At 32.8% G+C, this 27,707-nt stretch overlaps 1 protein-coding gene and 1 long non-coding RNA gene across 16 annotated transcripts in view; one reads left to right on the top strand and one right to left on the bottom strand.

The window, feature by feature from the left end:
* The window catches only part of LOC138318683 (inversin-like), a 69,036-nt gene that overhangs the window by 15,044 nt on the left and 26,285 nt on the right, over positions 1 to 27,707 (bottom strand). For 12 of the 15 annotated variants that reach the window (XM_069261291.1, XM_069261292.1, XM_069261281.1 and 9 more), the window contains exons 2-10: positions 25,601 to 25,791; positions 14,230 to 14,449; positions 13,491 to 13,746; positions 11,161 to 11,184; positions 8,735 to 8,971; positions 6,572 to 6,646; positions 6,057 to 6,252; positions 5,464 to 5,597; positions 4,978 to 5,144 (exon numbers count right to left, since the gene is read on the bottom strand). In XM_069261291.1, the coding sequence (XP_069117392.1) occupies positions 4,978 to 5,144; positions 5,464 to 5,597; positions 6,057 to 6,252; positions 6,572 to 6,646; positions 8,735 to 8,971; positions 11,161 to 11,184; positions 13,491 to 13,746; positions 14,230 to 14,449; positions 25,601 to 25,791 (1,500 nt within the window). Of the gene's footprint in view, positions 1 to 4,977; positions 5,145 to 5,463; positions 5,598 to 6,056; positions 6,253 to 6,571; positions 6,647 to 8,734; positions 8,972 to 11,160; positions 11,185 to 13,490; positions 13,747 to 14,229; positions 14,450 to 17,200; positions 17,215 to 19,074; positions 19,539 to 25,600; positions 25,792 to 27,707 lie in introns of those variants that run through there. The other 3 variants (XM_069261295.1, XM_069261296.1, XM_069261283.1) reach the window with 3 other exon arrangements.
* LOC138318685 (uncharacterized) overlaps positions 1 to 27,707 on the top strand; it is a 57,715-nt gene that overhangs the window by 12,308 nt on the left and 17,700 nt on the right. The window lies entirely within an intron of this gene.

The following is a 27,707-nucleotide window of genomic DNA, read 5'->3' as shown; positions in this document are numbered from 1 at the left end:
GTGTTATATAATGCATATGACAGAAGTAGTAATCTGTGTTATAGTATGTATGACATACGAATATTTCATCATAGGCCATGTTCACCATTAATTAGAAACGATATTTACAGTTAGAATAACTGATAAATCCAAGTACATAAAATGAAGTTATAAAATGACAACAGATATGTAAACGTTTAAAGTAAAATATACTGTTGTATAATACCAGTGTTACCTCCTAACCTGTTGCCTATCTTTGTGTGTAATCCTGGTTGGCCCATTGGGACACTATAAAACTCCACACAATACTTCCTCAGTCAGTGTAATAAGGACCTCACATTAGTGCACTAGTATTCAGCTAGTACAAAGAGGCTTTGCTCCCTAGATCAACATTCACAGTAGGTATTTGACCCACAACTTTCTATAACGGTATACTTTGAGGATTTAGAAATTTAAATTGAAAGATGAATTGAACTCCGTTTTTAGCAATACATATACTGACTATGCCTTTCATTTGTGTTGTACACTTGTGTGTTTGTAATCACCAATATGATTAGCATTTACTCAAACTTTAATCTCCAACTTTTAATACCAAATTCAATATGTTTACTATACCAAATATACGATTACAAAGCTTAATGACTCGGACAGACTGTTAATTTACTAAAGCAGTATTTATTTGACTTTTTAATCAAAACATATTGAGAACGATGCCCTATATTTTACTCCTAGTGGGTTGCTAATGATAGCAATCTTGATTGTCATTTAAAATCAAATAAAAAGAAGATGAAAAACTAATTTGAAATTTGAAACCGTAGCTAACGGTAAAGAATTAAAAAAAAATAATCAATAACCATACACAATCTTAATCTTACCTGAATAACCCCTACAGCTGAAAACATTTTGTCTATCAAGTTTTATTTTTATTTATTGCACTGACGTTTACAACTTTCGGTATAAACTACCTCCTTTAACTCTAGGTATAATTTTGAGTAAGTTTGAAGGGAAAATGTGATATTCCATTGTCTGACTAAATATAGATATGGAAGTCTTGCAAGAGCCTACAATTTGAATTGCTGTTGCCTAACCTTTTAAGGAATCATTTAACTTTGAATTGCCTATCCTAGGAAGGAAGCTTTGAACTTCCACTTTCAATTCCCATTGCCTATCCTAAAAGGGAGCCTTGAACATACACTTTGAATTCCCATGGCCTAACCTAGTAAAGATGTCTTATACCTGTAATTTGATCCCCAATTACCTTAGCTAATCAAAAAGCCATGTACCTAAATGTTTGTTTTGTAGTTCAACTTTAAATTCTGTTGCTTGAGCTATTAAGGTTGTCTTATACTTCCACTTTTGTAATTCTGTTATACCTATATTAAAGGCAAATTTTCACTAGCCATAGCATACAGTTGCTAGGAAGCTGACATATACCACTGCATTTATGCTACACCTAGTCTTATGGGAAATTCCTTTTTGCAAAAACTAGTCAGGTAGCTGTATACATTTCCACTACTACACTACAACCAGTCTTAAGGAAAGTTTAATACTAGCCTGAGCTAGCCAGTTTTACATAGCAACTAGGCTCAAAATGAAAATTGTAGCTATAGTCTTAGCTGATAAGGCATTTTACCTCCACTTTGTGTACACTATCTTATTTCTTCCTTCTGAGAGTCTTTGCATCTGATGACAACCAAAGTAACCTATAGGCCTGTTATCTTTAATCTAATTTTACATGGATCTTAATTTGTTATGAAACGGTGCTCAACACAATAACATTGCATTTCCAAGACAAGTATGCTAACTCAAGTTGTTAAAGACCCTCTGTACCTCATATTTTTCATTACAAATGATATCGTTTACTTTCTCACAATGTAAAGAAAAAGATAATTTGTGACAGTATTAATCATTTCTTGATTCAAAAACATCCATGTTCAGTTGCTTTTTCAAGATGTATATAATAAACAAAACAAAATTTACAATAAAAATAACTGAATTAAATAACATATATAATAAAAGTACTATTGTAGTTATAAAATAAAAACATATTCACTAAAATGTCATTCATTGACAAGGTGGTGCAGCTGTTGTACAGATGCCTAATGCAACAGAGGATGCACACAGTTCACACAATACATACCTGTGTCAGAATCAACTGTACACTATACCTCTATATAACACCGTCAGTGAGACCCTTACACTGACAAATCTCATGGATACTCTTCAAATCTCTAAGATAAATATACCGGCACATTTAAAATCCGCTATCCAAATATACTATTTACTTGTGGACAGCCAAACCACTCAATCCACGAAATATCCACACTAGATTGTGTATTGGGAGAAATTCATACAAGTACCATCCAAAGCCTTTTATTGTCAGGCCCACTTCCAATGGGACATTTTAATACACAATCACTCCCTCAAATAAATCCTCGTATTTAACATAACATTTGGTTGACTGCCTGTGAGGAAGAACTTTACCTATAAATATACAAAAGATATGTGAAGTCTTTTCTAATCCAGGTCCTTAGAAATGAATTTGTAAATACAAATTAGGATTTCGTTTTGGAATTTGTAAGCAATCCATCCATAGATATTGTATTAACACTATGTGAATTAAAATCTTTCAATGCCGACGTCTCTAGGCCATATGTTTGTCATATCCACATGAATCTGTCTCAACGACATATATCAGTTTGGAACTGTTGACAGCTTGTAGCTTTTGAATATGATGACAGAAGATTTGAGATACATTGTGACGTTGGTGGCCTATCAGCGAGGACGATTCTGTTACCGATCAAAACATGGCCAGCCATTACACAGATACTGAGGGCTCTATAGTGATATAATTATCTATGTTTAATCTATAACCGCAAAGAACTCAATGTAAAATATTTTTAAATGTACCAACGACAAGCTAAACAACACCAAACCGCCCAATAACATGCATACAAACTGGGATAATTAGTCAATCAATTTGAGTCTGAGATTTTAAACGCATCATGATTTTAGCTGATTGGTTCCCTTATTAAAGGTTTATCCTCATTTACTTGAAATTGATATTATAATAATAGAGAATTATATTACAGTTTGTTCTTGACGAATATTTTTCCCTTTGACCATCTTCATTGTATGAATTTTGTTTGAGTCTTTGTCCCTTTGACATATTTAAAAATCTTACGAATCAAGCACCAGGTTGACAAAGCATTACGGATAATTACAAGGACACGTCAATGGTAATACACAGAATGGCGCTAGACCATTAACCTGACTAGAGACCAGTGTTTAAAACAAAGAGCCATGACGGAACCAATACACAGAGATACACACAGAATAGACACTGATAACAGTATACTCCTATAATCCATAGTATTTATCTCTGCTACGCGATCTTCCTTTTAGGGAGACAATGCTTTAAAATGTAAGTTTAAAAACATTCAGGTGACCAATGAAATATTTTAATGGCTTCCCTTGTACATTTCAGGTACCATTTTGCAGGTATTGTTGACAGATAGATATTAGGGACCTATATGCAGTAGTGATCTGTCTATGACGACTAAACTATAGTACATTTATACTGCAAAACTAAATGTCTCCGTCGTCCAAATTCATTCATCCACTTCAAAATCCATAATCGTTTTAATCACCTCAATAACTTAACAAAATCTGGCCAAACTTGGCAGGTATATTACTTATATCCTTCTTATCTTCTGTTACCTCATAACCTTTGAAGATGATAGGATTTAACACCTGGGAGGTGTCCAATTGATAATCAATTATTTACCTGTAATAATTCATATACCCTGAACGTTAGTATCTAACCAAGGGACATATTAAACCTCTACACCTGGTGATTATGTAGTTACCAGCAGAGTTTTATGGTAGCATAGTCAAACAAACTCATCCTGAACAAGAAACCCAATTAAGTCACCCAAAACAACAACACACAAGCACAATACATACTGTTTAAATCAAATTTCAATTTAAACAAAAATCCATTCATTCATTTAAATATCAAATGAAAATATTAAAGGTAAACAGAGATTACAATGAGTACACCATAAACACTACAAAAAAACATCTCAATAGATATATTATCATCTGACATTTGATGTATGTTATACATAAACTATACAAAGGGGGTCTATTCTGTGGTCTAAAATTAGATTATTACCAATTATCATTGAATTTATGGCCAGGACATCAGTGGTATACTGTTGGGGAGATTTTTATACATTAAATAAGTACAAAAGGGAGCAAACATACCAGGCAACACTAGATGATAACCTAGTGTGGAACTATTGATTCCATACGACAAAATCACACCTCAAAGCTGCTGCTCATTCATAATAAGAAATAAATAGGAATCTTAGTTACTGGCATTCTCTTAAACATAATGATCAAGAGTGTTTTTCTTTTGGTTACAATAAAGCAATTTTAAAAATAAAATGTACTTTTGTGATCAGAGAAAAATTCCCTTCTGGTGCCGCGTTATCAAAACATACAAATTAAAACAAGACTAACTTTTCTCTTAAACCGGACAAGGGTCCACAATTTTACCGGTGAGATATTTTTCTGTCTCATCCTAGGGTAAAGACAAGCTACACAATATCTTTGCACATAAAACACAAAGTGGGGCACAGGGTAAGAGAAAAAGAATCATTCACCCTCCTAGGGGTGAGATAGGAATATCTGAAAATTGAATATCTGTCATCAAGAAAAACTCATATTACAATTCTCAACTGGATCTTAATGTGTATTGCACGAAAGAAAGAGTGTCAAATACAATATTACAGTAGGAAATTTAAAAAATTATCATTAAAGCATGCACAAAAGTAAGATATTAAATAGGAAGACCCAGAGAGGAGGAGAAGGGGGGAGAGGAAGTGAAGGAGCGACTTTTTGATAAGGAAACCTATATTTTGATCCATTAAATTGTATAAACCTAAAACCCTACTAAGTTAATCAGAGACATTTATACATCAATAAGTTTACCTTGTGGACCATGGTGGCGTTTTTGTCGGCGCCATTGTCGATAAGAAGTTTACACAGAGGCAGGTTATTCACTATGGCAGCTATGTGTAGACAGGTTCGGCCTCCCTTATTTGGTAGATTTACAGCATTCGGGTCATTCTTCCATTTCAACAGGTACTTCACAACATCTGAATGGCAAAAATTCAAGATCATTTTTAAACCCAACACAAGTTAAAAATTTTTAAACCCTACACAAGTTTTAGGCAACTGCATATTTTTCTTTGAATATATCCATTAAGTTTTTTAAAGCCTATTGTCAAAAACCAACTCTCTATTAAGTTATATTCAAATAGAAAACTGCCACTTGTTACCTAATTAATGACAATTACTAATCTAGCTGATATAGATAAGGTTATGACTATTTGCTATCTTTTAAAGTGCAGTTGCCCTTCCCCTAGGCCTGTAACATATGTATGCTAGTTGTTTCTATATAAGATCTAGACTTACCACAGAATCCACCCTGGGCAGCCTCGTGGATGGGACAATCTTCGCGGATACTCGCAGTCCACAATTGGGCGCCATGTTTATCCAGCATTTTAACAGTGTCCACACAACCCTTAATGGCAGCACAGTGGGTTGGTCTAAATAGAAAAAGATAAGTTAATTTATTTTCACATTAAGACATGTGGTACCGATGAAATATTTAGATCATCTTTTATCTAAGGTAGTAAAAGATAAATACAAAAGTCACTTAGAGACATAATCAATTACCTTGTGATTTGCTTTTTGATTTATTTATCTTTTATAACAAAAAGGAAATACTGAAAAAAATCATCTTGTTGTTGAAACATACAAGAGTTATCTCCCTTTACACCCAAAACCAATGGGACATTGATATCTACCACCATATTTCATATTTGGAAAACAATTTTTTATTCTTACTAAATACATTGAAATATTTTAGAATCTATGAAATATTTCCTTTCAAATGCATGAAGGACAACTTTAAATAGAGTCTTTCTAAAACTGGTTTTTTTACTTATAAAATTGCCCCATCCATTATCTGTCTACCATTACCTAGAATAAAATATAACACTTACGTCCTCCCTCGGTTGTCCTGGTGATTTGGGTTTGAACCAAACTTGAGAAGGGCCTTGGTACACTCCTTATTACCAAGGGTGATAGCGTAGAATAATGCCGTACAATTATTTTTGTCGGCCAGATCTACATTGGCACCGAGATTCTTCAGGGTCTCGATACACTTGGTATGGCCTCGGGAGGCAGCACAGTGGAGAGCTGAGGAGACAGAGAAATCAATTGATATGTAATCACTGTAATCACTTTACATGTATACTGATATATTATTACAGCAATTTTATGTAAAAAAGTTTAACAATTCATTCACCAAAAGTCTTTGTCCCTGCCTCTAGGTGAAGAATATTTAAACCTTTTATAAGTCTTCTAATCAATTTTACGTAATAAGATTTGCATCAATCCCAAATTGTTTTCACATTTATCACAAGTATATAAGATATTCCTTTTGTGCCTTCAAGGTCATTAAAACATGAAATTATGTTGTTAATTTTCATTGTACTGGGATATCACCATTTTTTACCTGACAGTCCATCCTTGTCTATAGCATTCACATCTGCTCCAGCTTTCACCAGCAGCTTACATGACTCAGAGTTACCTACAAAATATTTATAAAAACAAGAGGCCCATGGGCCTAAACGGTCATCTGACTCATGGCACAAAACAACAAAGTCACAGTATAAAGTATTGGTTAACGATTAATATAAACAATACAAGGAACTCCTTAGTTGAATATGTAAGTTTCTGAAATAGGTAAATGTCATTTGTTGAACAAACTTTGTAGCCCTTCATCCATATATGGTTGTAACCCATTCAAGGATTAATATGAGGAGTCGTCAGATTTTAAAGCCAAATTTCAGCAAAGCTCCCATTTTGGACCTCCGCCGTACTATCCCCATGGGTCTTAGCTCGGTCCTTTATAAAATATGATTGTCCTCACCTAAAGTTTCCCCTTCTGAATCAATTAAAACCCCTATAGACCAATTTTCATTGAGATCGGAGACTGAAACCTGAAAACAGGAAGTGGGCCAGTGGCCATCTTGGAATACCAAAATCTTTACGAAAATGTTTTCATGTTGTTCGGCATCAATTAAAACCCCTATAGACCAATTTTCATTGAGATCGGAGACTGAAACCTTAAAACAGTAAGTAGGCCAGCGGCCATCTTGGAATACCAAAAATCTTTAAGAAAATGTTGTATGTTGTTCGGCATCAATTAAAACCCCTATAGACAAATTTTTCATTGAGATCGCAGACCGAAACCTGAAAACAGGAATTGGGACAGCTAAAATTAAGAAAATATGCCATTTTGGGGCCCTAACACCCCTCAGCCCCTAGGGGTCAGACTAGACTCATTTATATAAAATATGATTGTCCTTCCCCAATGATGTTTCACACCAAATATGGATGAAATTCATCCAAGGATGAAGGAGGAGTAGGATTTTAAAGCTAAAATTAAGAAAATTTGCCCTTTTGGGGCCCCATCCCTAAGCCCCTAGGTGTCGGACCAGGCTCATTTATATAAAATATGATTGTCCTTCTCCAATGATGTTTCACACCAAATATGGATGAAATCCATCCAAGGATGAAGGAGGAGTAGGATTTTAAAGCTAAAATTTAAGAAAATTTGCCCTTTTGGGGCCCCACCCCTCAGCCCCTAGGGGTCGGACCAGGCTCATTTATATAAAATATGATTGTCCTTCCACAATGATGTTTCACAACAAAATATGGATGAAATCCATCAAAGGATGAAGAAGGAGTAGGATTTTAAAGCTAAAATTAAGAAAATTTGCCCTTTTGGGGCCCTATCCCTCAGCCACTAGGGGTTGGACCAGGCTCATCTATGTAAAATATGATTGTCCGTCCCCAATGATGTTTCACACCAAATATGGATGAAATCCATCCAAGGATGAAGGAGGAGTAGGATTTTAAAGCTAAAATTAAGAAAATTTGCCCTTTTGGGGCCCCACCCCTCAGCCCCTAGGGGTCGGACCAGGCTCATTTATATAAAATATGATTGTCCTTCCCAAATGATGTTTAACACCAAATATGGATGAAATCCATCCAAGGATGAAGGAGGAGTAGGATTTTAAAGCTAAAATTAAGAAAATTTGCCCTTTTGGGGCCCCACCCCTCAGCCCCTAGGTGTCGGACCAGGCTCATTTATATAAAATATGATTGTCCTTCTCCAATGATGTTTCACACCAAATATGGATGAAATTTATCCAAGGATGAAGGAGGAGTAGGATTTTAAAGCTAAAATTAAGAAAATTTGTCCTTTTGGGGCCCCACTCCTCAGCCCCTAGGGGTCGGACCAGGCTCATTTATATAAAATATGATTATCCTTCCCCAAGGATGTTTCACACCAAATATGGATGTAATTCACTCAAGGGTTTAGGAGGAGTAGGCTTTTGTATAAATAGTTTTACGCACGACGCACGGAGGACGGCGGACGGCGCACGACGACGGACGAAACACGATGACAATAGGTCATCCTGACCTTCGGTCAGATGACCTAAAAATATATCTAATTCACTGGTAGATTTACTGATGTATTCATTATATGTAAAACATTTAATATATATATGATGCTTTTGATTGAGAATGAAAGCTAGGATAAAACTTGATACTGTTGGAAGCATCAATATCAGGATATTTGAAGTAATTGCCAAACAACATAATGTACCAGCACTAGCAGCCCACAGTAAAGGCTGACGACCATCTTTGTCGAGGACATCCATGGGTACACCATTCTCCACCAGTTTCCTCAGGACTTTCTCCCCTATCTTTGGATCTGTGTGACCATTCTCCTTCCCATTCATCTGGGCTGCATAGTGTATAGGGTAGGCCTCATGGCTGTCTGCCCGCGACACATCCGCTCCATTCTCCAGTAGAATCTCCAGAACCTCAAGGTGGCCACATACTGTAAAACACAAGTTATCTCCCCTTACTCATAGCTGGCCAGTTAAATCATTTTAAATGATCAACAGACACAGTAAGTAATGTAGAGATATTGAATTATTATCCTAAAACATTTAAAGTGATTGAATGTATTTTCAATAACACACTTGATCTGAAGAGACAATATTCTGAACTGATGAAACATAAAAATGATATATGAACATGTACTATGTACAATGTATACAAATGAGTTTTTGAACTTGTTTGACAAAGTTATATCTAATTTTGTATACAATGGAATACTAATTTAAATTCAAACACAAAATAATAATGAAATAAGACCACAATGTAGTTTTGTAATTAGCATGCAGTGTTAAACTGTACATGATATATATATTAACTTCAGTGTTATTTTCATGTAGAGAGTAACTAAATGTTAAATTTGTTTTACAATTCAATGCAGATATAATTAAATCTTTTTTCTTTAAACGGTTTTTTAAAATCCTACATTTCCCATTTTTCAGAAACCATGCACAACTGAGAGATACTTTCTGAATATTGTGCATGGGAATTTGTTTTTCTTAAAAGAGTTTTTTTTCATAGATTATTGAAGTTTCATATATATTAACTTAACTGATATACAGTTAAAATATCTTAAGTGAAATTCAATTCCCTGGTTTGAATTCCTACAGTACAAACAACTCGCTGAAAACAATTGTAAACTTCATAATGTATTTCTGTGCTCAAGAATTGACAACTTAAAAAGTGTTGAATCCAAGTTTTTTGTAATAGCTGTAAATTTAATCCATATATGTAGATCAACTGAGTGTCAAAAATAAAGAGAAAACACAACAGAATTTAACAAACTTACAAAAAGTAGAAAATACGTAATACAGAAATGAATAAAGAGATCAATGTGAATGTCTATTTATAAAAGTTGACAATACATCATTCAAATAACATCTAAAGTTAATCTTTAAAAGACCCATTGTGTGTTTACTTAATAGAATGGTGGTTCATTTCTATAGATTTGAGATTTTTTCATACATCCATACCTCACACAAAATAATCTGTTTCTAAAACTAATAAATATATGATACATGTATAAAAATTAGAAAATTTAGAAACAGGCACTCCAGGAAACCATTCTACTGCAGTTACTCTCCTTTGTTTTCTCCTGTAATATTAGATATCGAGGCCAGTTGATGATTTAAATGATGTTTGAGAATCCAGATAAGTATAATTATGTATAATATATTGGCTACATCTACAGTATATATCACATATGTCTTAATATTATTTTTGACATATAGCTGAATAGGGCACATATGTCATCAAGTAGCATTCAATATATTTTACTGTCATATGAATTAATAATTTCCAATAATGCATATCTTGTGCTGTCAAATAAAAAGTAATTAGTAGAAAAATGGCAGTAAAGCAAAAACAAAGAAAAGGAAATGTTTATTTTGCATAAATTTATCAATTCTGGTTAAATGTATCAATATACTAAATTTTAGTGGTATGAAAGCTAGGTTATGTACCGGTATATGTGTATATTGGTACTTATATAGTTTTTTTTTTTTTTCTATATAGTATCTTACATATTAAAATATATATACAAATGTACAAAGTATATGACTTAAACTAGTTTTGTGAATCAACTAATTTGAGATTTACTGAGTACTTCCTTTCATAATTTAAGCAGATATTGATGATTAAGTACTATCAATAGTAGATTTCCTACTAAAAAATAACATCATTTACTTTTATTTTTGACTTTAAGAATAGTGAAATAGGAGATAAGGTCACGGTCAGACCAAGTTCAATCCTGCTATCAATAGAAACCACTAATTTTATAAGATAAAATTCCATTGCAAAAAAAGTACAGTATACATTCTAATGGCACATCACTATAGGGAGTTTACTTACTACATTAAATGGACACTACATTAGAGAAATGAAAATTAATTATCATATATCATGTATGGCAAGCATCAGTAAGGATCGAAGTATATGTATACATGTAGTTGATTTTGAAATGTCAAAAACGTAGACAAAAGGTGCATCTAAGCAGTATCACTATCGGATGCATGTACATAGAAATCCACTCACGGAGAACACACCACAGACTAAATATGCTACCATATACAAAATGGATATAAATAGAGATACGTATACTGTGGTTGTAGTAGAGTGGTCTGCCCTTACCTTTACGTCCTGTCATGTGATGCCCTTTGAGTGTTGATTGGAGGATATAAATAGATCAGTACAACACCAACAAGATGGGAGAATAAAATCACACAAATTGTCTCGTATATGATGTCATATAATACTCATTTCATTATTAATATTCTTTATTTGCATCTTACAGAGTTATCTGCCCTTGTGAGTAGGTATTAATAGTGATGTCATGTGTTTGCAATCGTAACGTCATATGTTTTTGAGAAAACTCACAAAATAATAACTTAACAATGTATATCTACCCACAAGGGAGCTAACTCTGTAATATGCAAAGGCAGAATACAAGTTTTCAAAAATAATTTTACTACTAAGCCTATCGTATGTGCACAACGAACTCAACAAATAACAATTTATATTAATGGTGTATAATGGTGATAAGCCAACATTGTTCAACAGAGAAAATCTGAAAACTTTTAAATAAATGTAAGAACTTATCCCATTTTTAAGTTAATTATTTTTACTCATTCCGCATTCAATATTGTAATTACATTGTCAAATTTTAAGATTCTCTTTAATTATAACTTACAATATCACACTATTTTTTATGTGCAGTGACTATTGGAATGTGCAAATCTGAAATATTTTGTTTGTTTTTGGAATAACTTTGGAATGCTTTTGTAGTTCCAATACTTATAATATAAACCTGAACTAAAATTATGACATCTTATAGGGTAAAATAGCATCGTATGACGTCATACAAAAGATTCAAAGTAACCTGGGAACCAACATAATACTTTGTTTATGTAGAAATAAGGTAAATGGATTTTTTTCTGGGAATTTAAAGCCCAAAAACTATGAAGTAAAATAAAATAAAATAAACTTAGTCAGCAAACCATATATATAGACACGTACGCTGAGTTTTACAGCAACTTATTAGATCAATTTAAAACTTAACTAGAAACTTAACTAGCAAACTGAAAAAAATATTTCCATGAAAGAAATGTAATTAGAAAACTCAAAGTTCATAGTTTCATCTAGTTGTTCATCACAATAACAGAAAAAGTATAAACCGCAATTTAACAGCTAGATCTTTGATCAACCAGAACAATAGAGTGTACTGTTCACAAAAAGACCACAAAAGCCAAGATTGAAACAGAATTTTTTACAGCATACTGGAAAAATCATTTCATAAAACATAATGAAGCAGAATAAGATCTAAAGATCGTGAAGTATTGATTTCATCTTTCATAAACTTATGAACGATTTCAGAAATTTGCTGTTACAGTTTAAAAGGCAAAATCTAAGGGAGGTAACCCACTGTTTCGGTGTATCAGATTTTATCTCCAGGTAGGATTACTGTTATACATGTGTTTTTTGTAAATAACACTATTGATGAGACTCTGATGCCATAACAAACCCTGTAGGTGCATGGCAACAGTACAAAGTGGATTACAATGAAACTCTGTGTGGATCTGACTCACTACCCCTCCATAACATCACAAAGCAGTACTTATATACCTATACAGTTGGATGTGTGACTGAATATATCAGGTTTCTAAGGCTGATATAATACAACGGCTGGAATGTTAAAGATTTGGACACAGGCCTACAAGGGTTGGGTACATGTACCCATATCTGATTGACCAAACCAATATAAACAGGTAGCAAGTCCGGTTTTTGTGTAGTTCGAAAAACATTTTTTTCTTTAAATGGTTAATACAACCTTCCAGTTAAATTTAAGAAAATATGACACAAATCACCATTTAGTTCAATTCAATTAATGCAAATTCCTGATTATTTTAAGATTACTCATTCTATGTACATGTAGCTATTAAGAATTTCATTTTATCACAATTAAGAAAGAAAAGAATTTGCATAACACTTACAAAGGATTTAAAAATAATTCTTATAACCTACAATTCAAATTTTTGTAAATGATCAAATGCAGGATATTTAAGCAAGTTCTCGGATTGATTTCATTTTTCTTGAGGCCAATTGGAAAATCTAATTTAATTTCATTATAACACTAAAACTATTGTATTACAGAGCATCATCACTGTAGTGAACTTCTACACTACCTTATACATATGTGAATATATATATATATATCTAATATATGTGATTGTGTGATTTTTTGGCATATATTTCATATTATAGGCCTATACCATATATTGAACAAGCCATTTAAAATTAGCGAAGATATACATAGTCATGCAATCCCTATTGCGACAACCAAGATATTAAACTAGCCAAGATCCAAGAATAACTTATGCATTAGAAGATGTTACAAGTTAATAAGCTCATAAACATTCAATGTAAAAATATTGTATATTTATAAATTAGGGGTCTATATTCACCTGTTGCCCAGTGAGCCACCGTGTGGTGTTCATTGTCTAGACAGTTAATGTCAGCATCCTTCTTGAGCAGGAGACGTAGGAGAGGGGCGTTACCTCCAATAACAGCCATGTGGAGTGGGGTAAATCCCTGCTCATCCTTGGAATTTAGGAGATCAATGTCCTTGTGTAATATCATCTCTGCACATTGTGTCTCTAAGTTGTCGGCACAGTAATGTAGTGCCGACTTCCCTGTCTTGTCAGCATCGCTGGCTGAAGCCTGTAACCAAAGCATAGAGGAAAAATAAATCAGGGTCTGGGAATTTGTCACCAAAAATCATGTAGTTAGTTGCTCCTTTTTTGGACTCCCCCCCCCCCCCTACTCCCTAAAATATTGAAACATTTTATAACAATACAATTCACACACACACAACTTCAAATTTTATCTTAGCACCAAAAAATTGTGCACATTACATACATCAAGTTTTGACTGTATCCTTAAATCATCAAACATGTACGTTTGTCATTGAAAAAATATATTTCAAATATTTAAATATTTCAAAAAGCATTTCATATAAATTTGTGTCATTTCATTTAAATTAAGTAGTAGTAGCTATAGATTTGAATACTTTGTGAATGATTGGAAAAAGCATATTGTACCAATGGAAACGGGACGTATCCAGAATCGGATTTATTAATTGGTTTTACCAGAATATGTCACCAGGACATTATCTTTTGTAATAAAAATACATGAAGGACATACCCCTTTATCAAGGAGCTCTTTGAGCTGTTCTGGGTTGCCATTTTGACAGGCGATGATGACAGGTGTCATGCCATCATCGGCCGCCTGATCCATCACGTCCTCTGGTATGCCGTTGTACGTCTCTACCAGCTTCTGAAAGTACCTTGGGTCTTTATTACCACACACACGATGAAAGACGGTCTTACCCTGGTAGTCCGCTACATCTATCTCAGGCTTATATCTGCAATGGAAGAGATGGAATAGGTAATTTTCTAATAATCTTTCATGGTAGGTACTCTAAGTACATCATATTATAACTCTTCAGATCATATTGAACTGCAGACTAATATCTGGAACCAAAACATGAAATAGTAAAAGTGAAAAGGTCAAATTTCTAACTTTTGCAAACTTTGTTTAATTTTTATAACTTTAAATCTTCCTAATTTTTGTATTTTGATCTACATCTTGTTAAAAAAAAGGTCATTGTGCCCTTAGAATATTGTCAGTGAAAATCTTTACTTTTATCAACATATATAACTTTAATTTTGTGACTTCCTGTATAGTTTTCAGTTTTTGCTTAGGGTTTTGGTGTGCATGGTGTGCAAGATTGACATGAACTAGTTAGTGAATAATTTTTCCTTTGTTTAAGTTTTAGATTTAACAAATTATAAAGTACTCTTACATATCTTGTGATTGACCAATCAGCCTTCTAACAGCAGAATTCAACTTTCATTTAAATCTTAAGGTCATTCACCATAATAAATACCTGTTTAATTTACTGTATCAATTAAATGCCCTAGAACTTTATGTTTTACATACAAAAAGAACTTTCCTCAATCCATTGTGTATCAAGTGCTTTCAATATATGCTCTGTAAAGTAACTCAGTGAAAACAAAGATTTCATGGGATGAAAAAACCCATCAATTCATAAAGGAAAATTGGGTAAAGTACACTCTATATAAAATTGAAACCATTTTTTCTCCAGTTATTGGGTTCAATAAATACAGTTACAGCACTTCAGCTATGACCTCCATTGGGTGGCAATAAAGAAAAAACAATGAAATAACCATTGATTGAGAAATCTGACCGATCACACAGGGTAGCACTGAAATAGAGCACATTCTAATGTGGGAGTCGCTGAAGCTCGTAATATGTGGAAGGATTTTCACGGTTAATTTCTCACCTTATTGATGATGTTTATAGCAGTTGAGATTATTTCAATTTTAATTGGATGTCAATACACTCTATGACGTCAATATCACTTTTGATGAAAAACAAAAAAGGAAAAAAATAAGGAATAATACACAACAAACAATTAAAAAAAAAATACAGTGTAGTATACTGTAACAGCAACAGATTCTTGGCTATATACATACAAATCAATATCCTTATAATTAACAATCCATGATGGATGCATTAAGTTTTATTTTGCTAAGATTCTCTCAATTCAATTATATAAATAAAACTTAATTTATTTTACAACAATTACAAAACAAGTTATATAACTAAATCTAATAACTCTTGTTAGCCCGGCTGGAAGCATGTAAGAGATATGGATCCCCTGAGAGGTCAATCTAGATCCGGAGGAACTAGATCTCTGTACCAGTTAAGGGAATATGACACAGTCAGACAGGTACCCGATACCCTTTCACATCTGAATGGGGAAACAAAGCAATGCCTTCTTGGTGGTAGGTTCAGTGTTTCAACTTGACTACCCAAGTACATATACATAAGTCTAAGATGATTTATGGGTGCCGTGTCCATCTCAATAAGCAGCATATACCAAGCATGTTTGTTGAGTGCAATTGTATTTGTCTCCTTGTGATAGTGAAAACTAATGAACTATTGTCTACTTTATAGTCCTGTCTCACAGTACCATACTGCTAATTATAGAGCAGGATAACCAACTCATTCACAGATATCATGTACTGACAACAGTAAAATGTTTGCTATGGAACCATGAAGCCTTCCTGGCAGCATTAAATGTGACAAATGATGAAATAGATGGTACAATCTTAAAATGAAAATTTCCCTTATATTGAAAGTTTAAGAAATCACTGTATATAATATGTTAAGTAAGCACTCATACTCAACTGACTAGTCTTTTTCATAAATATAACAAACTTTTAATGATGAAATTATCAAACATATGTAAAAACAATTTTACCGTTTCTGGTTTGTTTCATATTATAATTGGCTTGAAGTAAAAGCGTTTATCCTTTTCTTACCATTTTATAAAGAAATTATAATATCTTAATTTAAAATACATCTCATATGATTAAAACAATTACTAACAAGTAGCTACCCTCAAACAATGTAAGTATACAGTGTAATCTATTACATTTGATTGTAATGCTTATAGTTACAAAGCCAAAAACAGAGATTTTTAACGGAGATATCTTCTTTATCTTACACAAAACCAGTTAATTTCAAATCATCTTCTGAGTTGACCTAATATCATCATGCTTGTATTTAGACATTTATCCTAGGTTAATGTCCTGTTCAGGTTTTTTAATTATCAGTATTCAGCAAGTTGTTATATTTTGGATGCCTACATATCACTCTGATACAGTATCCCTGACTAATTCTTTAAACCACGGGGTATCCAATCAAATATAACAATGGAATGTTGATGTGTGTAAAAAAATTATTTCAATACATAATTATAATATTATTGATTACAGTAGTGCCAAAGGACTCGTGGTCAATAAATATTTTTACAAAGTCATGGCAGTTTTTGTTTACAAAGTAATCATGCATTTGGTGTGTATGATATAGAACGGTCTATTGTGGCCAGATTAAAATGCATTGTGCTGAAGGAAGCAGCTCTGTGTTTTAATCCTATAAATAATTTACATTTTGAAATCAGGTGGATTATATATATAATGTGTATAGATATTGATATCGCCCCAACGGCATTTACCATACTAAATCTAATAAACAAATTACTTATAATATTCAAACTACATGGTGGAATCTTGTACAAAATTACCTCGGACACCATTGGATATACTGAAAATGATAGACAAACTAATTAGAAAAAAAAGAGAGGATCAATCTTTACTCAAAGTGTCTACTGGATAGAATCAATCATTCTTATAAATAACACTTCATTATTACTAGAACTGAATTCTTAAAGTTTGGCCCTAAATGACCCTAGCTGTCGATTAGCCACTTAATATAAACAAACAAACAAACAAACAAGAATTAATAAACAACATTAAACAAACATTTTATCATAATTTTTACATTTTTTGATTCCATGATGGAGCTAAGTGTTTCTCGGAAGAGAGTACAAGTGTACTTGGATATAAGTAAACATTAATTGTTAAAAACTGTATCACTGATTACATCCCCTTTTGATCAACAAGGTCCTCTATTTGCCATTTTGACAGTATACTGTATTATTCTAGAAGCAGGAATCAAGATGATTGAATGATATTTCCCCCAGTATGTATGAAAAATGTATAAAAAGAGGCCCTGTATCAGTTACAATATACCTGGTTTATCTAGTACTTGGTAATCATGTACAAAAATTCCCATTACAATTAGGAGATATTTAAATTATTTTTTCCAGTTCAGAATCTACCACATCAGCAACTTGGTACACATACAAATTCAACTAAATTGAATCAGTCAAATTCAAAGGAAACTTTCAGCAAATGTAGCGGATTCATAGCTAACCTCACAGACACTCAGGGCCTAGAGGGTTAGGTCAACCATTTCTACAATTTTGAAACTTCAACCCAAAGGGATGTTTCCATGCAAATTTTAGTGATATCTACGGTATTTTCTATGGTTTCAGAGAAGAAATCATTAGTAAGAAAATACCCAAAATGACCCTTTTTATTTCCATTCTACAAGTCCCCTGGGGTCATTTCAACTAAAAATCTATACCATTTTTTTTTTTTTTTTTTCATCACAAAGAGATATGCAACAAGGCAAATATGAGTGATGGTCATCTGCTAGTTTCTGAGTAGAAGTTAATTGTTTTAGGAAAATAGCCAAATTGATCTTTTTTGATCCCTCTATACCTCAGGTCCCTTTCATGGTCCTGCTTAAATATTTGAATAATTTCGAGTCCTCATCCCAGAGGGATGATATCATTCAAGTTTGGTTAAATTCCAATAAGCATTTATGAAAAAGAGTCAATTGTTAATGGATGGACTGGACATGGTGAATTAAAAATAAAGAAGCACTGCAAAAAGACAGTGACCCTACATATTCTGCCTTTGCATATTACAGAGTTATTGTGGGTAAGGTATCGATTGTGACATTATTATTTTGTGAGCAAAAATTATATTGCTTTCTCTGAAAAATATGATGTAAAGCTCACGAAAACATTATGTAACAATCAACACCTACACGCAAAGGCAGATAACTCTGTGATATGCAAAAGCAAAATATCATAATTCAGATGTTCTTCAAAAAGAAAATCAGGTATTAAACCTAATCATAAAGTCTCTACTTATAGGAAAATAATGTTTATAACTGACAAGAACTGTTAATGGAAATTGTTTCCCTTGTTAATTTCTGAATAGTAAACTAAAGAACGCTATACAATTGAGAAGTGAATGATTTCAAAAAAGTCAGAGGTGGAGGCTTAAAACAAGAAAATATTTTAAGATCAACTGTGTCTTTCCCCTCCTTCCTACTCAATTACTAATATAAATATTACAGTTTATAGTTCTGATTTCCAGCTCACATTATGTAAAAACTTATCACAAACAAGATAAAAAAAAGTCCTATGTGCTTATAACTTTCACAAATAGTTAGGATGCATGTCCTAGAGGGATTAAAATGAAAACAAATTAATAAGATTATATAATTGCTAGGCTATATGAAAACAAAAATCCACGGTATTACCTGCCAGCAGTACTAATCAGCAGTTCCGAATTGTGTGAGAGGGTGATTAGCACAGATTTCAAAATCCATGTAAACGTCTATTCCTGTTAGTGTTATGGCTGGCCTAGCCGACTGGAAACAGACTGACATGATGGGATATTTTGTAATTATAAAACCCATTACTCCCATGTCAGTTACAGGTACAAAATGATGATGGGATTATGCCATATATCTTAATTAACACACCCGAGTCCAACATGAACGAACACTGATTCTTCACTGGATTTTCCAACACACAATTTAAACTGATCTCCTGTGGATTTGAAAGGATTAAAACCCTTAATTCACCAGGTCGAAATTCAATGATCACTGCCCGTTCTCAAATCCAGTTCAGTCTGTACACTATTATGATATAGTGGTCCTATCGTTATGAGCACTTGTTGAAGCTGAAGAAAGTGTGTACTTTCACTATTAGTGTTTTTACCTTAGACACCTGACTATTGAGACTTGTGGTAGGACGGCCGTTTTAGTGTAAAATGTACATAGCAGGATCAATATTACCCAACAAAGCTCCCGTCCTGCTCCCAACACACTATTTACATATACTAACACGGAAAATCTATCAGCTGATCATTATACATTTCTCCCGTTCTCTTAATTGTATACTAGTCTACTATAATATTTCACCTACATCTATTGAACTTGATGCTGTGTTGCAGGGAAAAGCAGTTGTCACAAGGACATATAGATACGATAACTTTAGATTTTATGCCAAAACCTTATTTTTTGTGTACATTTTTGAAGGTACATGTGTATGTTTAGCTATATAACCAAATGAACACCAATCCTTGTTGACAATCATGAAATATCATAATTATGTGCCTTTTGTTATTGAGTCACCAATATCTGACCAGCTAGAAGTGTGAGTATTATATCAATCAATGAAAAAAATAGCTGTAGTTGAAAATATATAATATTCATATTCATTTTCTTGGTTTGTTTTAATAATCTTCATTATTTTTTCAATACTGAAATATTGACTACATGAATGTGCTCAGTACACTATTGTATTGTGACAAAAGTCAGTCAATTTGTTGGCATGAAAAAACCTCAAATGTTTATACATTGTACCATACAATCAATTTTTGTTTCAAGCATTTGTCAGATGTCTTTAATAGATGCCATTGTTGGGGAATAAAAGAGAGTTCCATTAATGGGATACACAATCATATAGATCTAATACATTGTCACCATTGTAACATACAATCTAAATCAATATTAGTACATCAATCTAGTACTTGTCATGTATCCCCCAAATACACCATAACCTACTCAATCAATAGCAAATCAAATCCATGTATCAATTCTGAAAAATACCAGTATATTTTTTCTCAAGGATCTCTATTGTTGTGATGGGGGAGGGGGGCTTTGTGTGTTGCAGTTTATATATAGATAATTAGAGTTATCAAGAGAGATCTACTGGAACTTAACACCAGGAATTTTTAAACGGATAACAAGAAAATATCTATCAATAAATAATGCGCAACTCCTCTTGGGTATAGCATTTTTATGAATACTAAGGAAGTCGGATTAACTCAATGACAAGCACTGAGAGAATGTTAACAAAACCAGTTACTAGGACAGAGGAAAGGTTTTGAAATGTATAACAGAATTGGGATAATGTATTGCTCGCCTAGCTAAGAAGACATAATGAATTTTAGATTTCATCTGGAGTTACAGATATGACCTACTTAAACTCAAGATGACATTACTGTATACTTATAATTCTAGATGGTGCAAAATCCACATAATAATTCATGAACATGCAGGTAGCGGTAATTCATGAACATGCTGGTAGCGGTATGAAGTTTTAATAAAACAGTGACTATAGGTTTATACATTGTATACCCCAATCAATGCCAGGTAGACCCCTGGAACCTCTTTCCTGGAATGTATATAGTTCCACATTACAATGCAGTGCTTCAATTTGTTACATTGGCTCCAAGCTCAAGGTATTGATGAGTTTTGTGTTTTCAGTTCATGGGACTGTATTATATCCATGTATTTCTCTACTGATTTCTATTTCAATTAACTCATATCTATGGGCCTCACAACAAATCTGTCCTACCATTACAATCAACAATAAACTTTTCTAAACATCAGTCTGACAAAATGTCATAACAAAGACTACTGTTATCTGTAAACAACGACCTCAGAGTGTGACAAAAGATCATCTGAATATAAAATGTTGACAGTGAATCTGATTTAAATCTTCACCTAGCCATTACAGGTTGTCTAAATGTAAATGAATCTTGAATTCTTGACCATCTAACAAAATGGTGTTTATACATGTACCTACATGCTATTTTATTCTAGTTTAAAAATTGCCAAATGAATATAAGATCACAGAATAACAATCATATCATGTCGACTCATCAAAGCTAGCTGTAATATATTCCATCAGAAACTTATACATAGACATAATAACTATAAACAGATTACTTTAGGTAGTCGAGTCCCCTAGGTGTAATAAGCCTCCTCTCGTTATTTCCCAATAAATACATCATAGCATCACCTGAACCATTCTGTACCCTAAATAATTAATATCAGCCGTCATCAGTGTAGTCTAGAAATCTGGATCCAGATTAGTTTAATTCTCAGAAGCATGATGAAATATATTTACTGTTAATTCATTTATAATACAAAAGCAATTCTCATCTTCTCATAGTTTTTTTATTTATAAATATTTGAAAAGGCTCAAAACTGAAGCTGATTTAATTTTATAAGTCACAAAGAATTTAATACTTTAAAGTTCAGGCTTTCATTCCTCAGTTATTCATAATGAACCAATAACTGTAACTTAAGCCTGGCATGAAACATCCACATGATGAACGTTAACAAAACACTTATCATTTTCACTTTAAATATGACAATAGAATGTAGAATGAAAATGAAGTCCTGGCAAACATAAGTAATTTACCAGATACAATATATATGCTATATATCATGTGTACAATGTGTGAATGATCCTCTACCTATACAAATTCAGATCAAAGGATTTAAGAAGAAAAGATTAAGCATAACCATTATACTGGTATTTTGAATATACATGTACATGTATGACTTAGAGTCAACATTCATATTTACAGTCATTATATGATTTAAATTCTCTTCAACTAAATCAAAATCAACAATGATTGTCAAAATCATTTTTTGGGGGAAATGGTATAAAAAGTCTATAATTAGATCATACAACCTAATATACAAAACATTTAATATCCATAATTCCTGGCACATCCAAATGGCAACCAGGAAACAATTTATTTACTCTACAGGGGATCAGATAACAATGATTCACAATCTGACTTTTCTTATATCTAGACCATAATATGATATACATGGCTTACGTTATGCCATAATATGATATACATGGCTTACGTTATGCATTTATTTGTAAGAGCGTAATTCAAATTTGCTTTCATTAAGCACCACTCATTTTTTTTTATTATTTAAGTGCCCGGGTCACTTATTTGGTCGAATACAGTATATCCTGCAATCTATAAATACCTCATTTCTGATATTTTCAATACAGCACATTTGTCTAGGGGCATTTATTCTATGGCCTTTATAAATGGGCATGCATCCCCAATAATTTCTGCATCATACATTATGTACATCTGTATCCATATATGGTAACACTAAAGCTTTAATGAATTTGTCTATGGTAGAGCCATGGTAGAGCCATTAAGAAGAACTGCACTGTTCTGAACCCTTAGTGACCAATGAGAAATATTGTACATTCGGTCGGTTTAATCATATTTTATGACTACCTTCTAATTTTCTGAACACTCAACACTGTACCAGCTAGAACCATTCTCAAATAGGGTCTATATTGAAGGATTACAAAAAACAAAAGGTGTCTTATTGTTAAAAAAACTATTAAAAGTGCAGAAAATCAATTGCGCCCTGTTTAGGTAAATGATTAGGTGTGCTTTTCATCTGTCCAGGTACCACCAGTCTTTAACGAGAAAAGTACCATCTTTCTACCTGGTCATTTTCTATAAAAAGTGTATTTATATATAAATCACCTGTTTACTTACAGATTTGATATCATACCTCCCCATAGTTTTTCTTCTTTTCACACAATGATTTGTCTATTGCCAATACTGAAGCAGGTATTAGCTTGTTTATGTTGCATAAGGAACTATAGCTAAACAGGAACACAAAAGGTATACTGTATCATTTCAGACTGTTAAGTTATCCCGAAATTGAATTCATACCTGGTGGATCAACATTGTGTACAGATTCAATAATGTTTTAAGTATACTTATAAATCAATTATAATTTGCATGACAAAGAGTCATGTAAACTTTTTTTTCATCGAAAACGGTCTAACAAATTAATATAAACAAAATTATTATGTTATATGACTCAGGTCTAATTTTAAACCTCCACTCATATATGATGTATACAATGTGTCTATTCATTCAAATAAAACCAAACAATCCTTCTTTGAGAGTTTGGGAATCTATCAAAATGATGTAAAATATAGAAAAGAATTTCCCATTCTGACTCCCTCCACAATCCCCGCTTAATTTCTGAATATTTTCATTAAGTGTTGATGTCAATGGTTAATTAAATCAATTTCAATCAACTGTATCACATGTATGACCTTTATCTCAAACTATATGACATTATGATTATCATTCTCTACAATAAAAGAAAGTAAGGTAGGTCTATAATATTGTGTGATAATGACATGTAGAGCTGTATGCTGACAACATCAGCAGTCCAGCTCTTCAGAATGTTTTATTGCACCATAAACAAGGTTCAGATGTTGTGTCATCGCCTTGGATACTGTAAACAAAGGTGTCCTGGTATCACTATAGCCAATCAATGCCTTGTATACACGGCAGGTTCTGTGTCACCATCAACACCACTGACTGGATCAACTGGTCTAATGTGTAACTACAGATCAACTTTATATAGATCGAGACACATTCAAAAGGGAAGTTATATGACCAAGTATTGACACAGGAAATACTTATCCAATAATCAACCTCTGGAATATGGCTATGGATGAGCAGTACATTGTACAGATCAATATGTCACGATGCATTAGCTCATAAGATACAACTGAAGAAAAAGTGATAATGACTAGAAAATATAAAACTTGATCTTCTGGAATTATTGGAATAAACCAATGAATGTTAACTTATTGCAACAAAGCTTTGAAAACTAATTCAATGTTTTTACAACCCTTGATTTTGTGTCTAGATATCAGAAAAGTGCATATATAATGTAAATTTAGCATCTTAAAAACACAATATGTAAATTGCATGATGATACATTATTGGATCTCTGCCTATTCCAACATTATGTTTGGTCTCTTTGTCTTTGAAATTGAGGCAACTTTACTTCAGCTAGTACTACATTTTATAGCAAATTAATACTGTGTCAAAATGATTAGATATTATCACATCAGATTGTCAACTAGCAGCTAATCATTGTTTTGGTAATCACTACGTGAGATTAACTTAAAAAAATACTACCACCTCATGCTGCAAGCTTAATATTGATCATGGTATTATTCAACTCCTTTTGGTACTGGATTTAAGTATTTCAAGCAACTCAAGACTTTTTATCAAATTTTATAATGGTATGACAGCAAGAAATGTCAGCTTCTGACCTTAACACTTATTTATACAAAAAAAATCATAGCAGTTAATATATATTTGTCAAGATTATTATTTCTTCTCCGATAGATGAACCTTACTTTTTCTTAACCAATTTCAGTCTCAGATCTTTGATATCACTTGGTAGTATATCAATGTAATATAATCATTCAAGTGGCAAGTTATCCACATGGTTATAACCCTCTAAACGATATTTTGGTTTCACCATTATCCATGAAGAAAAAAACATTATTTAATAGCCAGTAAAGTAGTTGTGGTATTTTCTTGACAGGGAATTGATATTTTAGTGAAACCAATAAACGCTTTTAAGAGTTAACCAGCAAGCATGTTCTAAGGTAAACTTGTTTGTTAGAGAAGGTCATCATCACAACCTTCTCTTTGTTAGGACCACGGTACGGAAATATATTGGATTAGACAAACTTGGGCTACTAATAGACATTCTATATAGTTTGTAGATATCTCCCCTATGAAAGTTTATAATGTTATAAAAAGTTTATTATGCTTGGCCAAAAATACTGCTGTATATGAATTGATATTGAATCAAATTCAAATAAAACTGCAAGATAGACAAGTCTTACTTCAAACAGTGCAACCCAAGGTATTGTAGAGATGTACCCAGTATGTGTATTTTTTCACATGTACGATCAATTTCAAATGTGAAATTATTAACTTGCGTGCAACATTTGTTTCATCAATTGTAATTTATATCAAAGTAAAGCGATAGGATTTATTATTGTCACTAAAAAGTGACATTGTACATGAAGTACAGGTACCCATAGAAATACAATGCTTAATACCTTATTCTGCCATTGATATATAGTAAACAATATATATTTTGTAAATACACTTACTTCAGTAAAAGTTCATATAAATCCAAACGTTTTGATGAGATGGCGTAATGTAAAGCAGTCCGTTTGAGTCTGCGGTCAGTTGCGTTGATATCTACGCCTAAGTCCAATAGACGGCGGGCAAAATCTATCTGTCGATGCTGTACAGCTGCAACCACAGGGGGAACACCTTTTCCATCTTTATGGTCAAGAAACTGTACAACAACAAAAAATCATATTATCTGTATAAAATATAACAAATTGCATTTCTGCAGACACCATATTTGACTCAATAAGCATCTAAGATGGTTAAAAAGTTCAAAAATGAAAAAGCACATTTCATATGTAAGCCTGTACAATTATACATGTACTATGTAAAAACCAAAACTGAGCTGAAAAAAGACCAGATTTTCTCAAAAAGATCTATTACCAGCACACTTGCCAACTTTTCAAATTTCAATTGGGGAGAAATGCGTGAACGACATTTTCCAGCCGAAACACATGTTGCGAGCAGTACAAATTTAGCATTTAATGAAGGGGAGATAATTAATCCAATTATTAAAGAAAAGGTTTTTAGTTGGTTTTTTTATCTAATGCAGTGTATGTGTAAATATTCATGTTGTTCTGTGACATTAAAACTCTAGGTTATTCTCTGTTTTTTATATCAACAAGCAGAATTTGAGGATCTATACTGAATACAGTACTGAATGCAATATCAATTAATCTTAATTAACTTTCCAAAAATGATAAACTAAAACCAATAACATGTAAAGGAGACCAGAATTTAAATATAAAAGACCTAAACAATTAATTTTGCTTGAATCAATATCAATATTACTACAAGACTATCATTAATATCGTCCCTTCCAGATAATCGAGTTATCTCCCCTATCCACCAGCCATCCCCCTTTTCCACGATCGAGTTACCCCAAGGCCTCTTTCTTGTGAGTAACCTCCCTTTCATGCGAATTATTTACATATCTCGAATCATAGTGAATGACAAGATCGCATGGAAATAAGATTAATCAGTGTGTGTTGCAGAAGTGATCGCTTGCTAAAATCTATAAAAAAAAATTGACATAAAAAGATTCAACACAAACTTGACAAAGCTCCTTCACTGGGCCTATAATATTCTTCATGTTTTGTCAAAATTATTACATGAAATATCGCAATCTTATTTCAAAAAGTTTCCAATAAAGAGGGTAACAGGTTTTTCAGCAATGCGTCAGCCTGAATATGCATAAATACCGCCTAGGTAATGCATGTCCATATCAATATTTCGGGTTTACTGTAGTTGCGGAAGCAGACGCACTCTTCAAAGGGAAATAATTCTAAGGTCATTTGTGAGTAAAACGCGGGACGGATTGCGGAATAGTGTTGTTCGGAACTTTTAGGAAACTCGCGTAGGTTTTGTGTTCTTTTTTGAAATTATACTGTAATTGTGGTATAGCAAATGAAGTAAAATGCACTTTATTTGTTTTAATACTTGATAGACAACTTAAAAAAATAGCTAAGCAAATTAAAGAAATAGGTAGCAAGAGAGTTGAACAAAAAAGTTGTTATTCACACATAATGCATAGTACTTGGGAAATGTTGAAAACAAATGTAACTATGCTGAGTTGTTATCCTTATTATTTTAACAACTGAAATTGAATATTGATATAAGCTCGTCGTATTGATCTGATAGTCTAGCCAAGACGTGTTTACTGTGTATTTATTTATAATCGCAGAACTCACAATAATATGAACTACATACACCTAGTCCATCTTCTGGATTCTAAACATATTTTTTTATATATATAAATAAGTACAGTAGATGATTACGTGTATCTGACGTATATTTAGTGCGTACTTGATCTTCCAATAACCCCTTTAATCCACGATTAATCGTGGCTTTGTGTTTAAAGATTAGATTTTGTAATTTTTCTATTTCCGATATAAAGCACAGTTATAGATTAGGGCACTTGTCAGATTGAACCAATGACAGGTATACGTTAATGTGCTTCATTTGCTATCAAATATATTAATTATTAAGAAGTTTACGACCTTGCTGTAATATAATCAGAGATGTATGAAATCCCTACACCTACAGTCTTAAACATATCAATAAACAAAGAGTAAAAGTTGTTCA

This window comes from Argopecten irradians, chromosome 3 (assembly GCF_041381155.1).
Source record: "Argopecten irradians isolate NY chromosome 3, Ai_NY, whole genome shotgun sequence".
NCBI lineage: Eukaryota > Metazoa > Mollusca > Bivalvia > Pectinida > Pectinidae > Argopecten > Argopecten irradians.
Note: the sequence above shows the minus strand (reverse complement) of the source record. Positions and strands in the feature narration are given on the sequence as shown.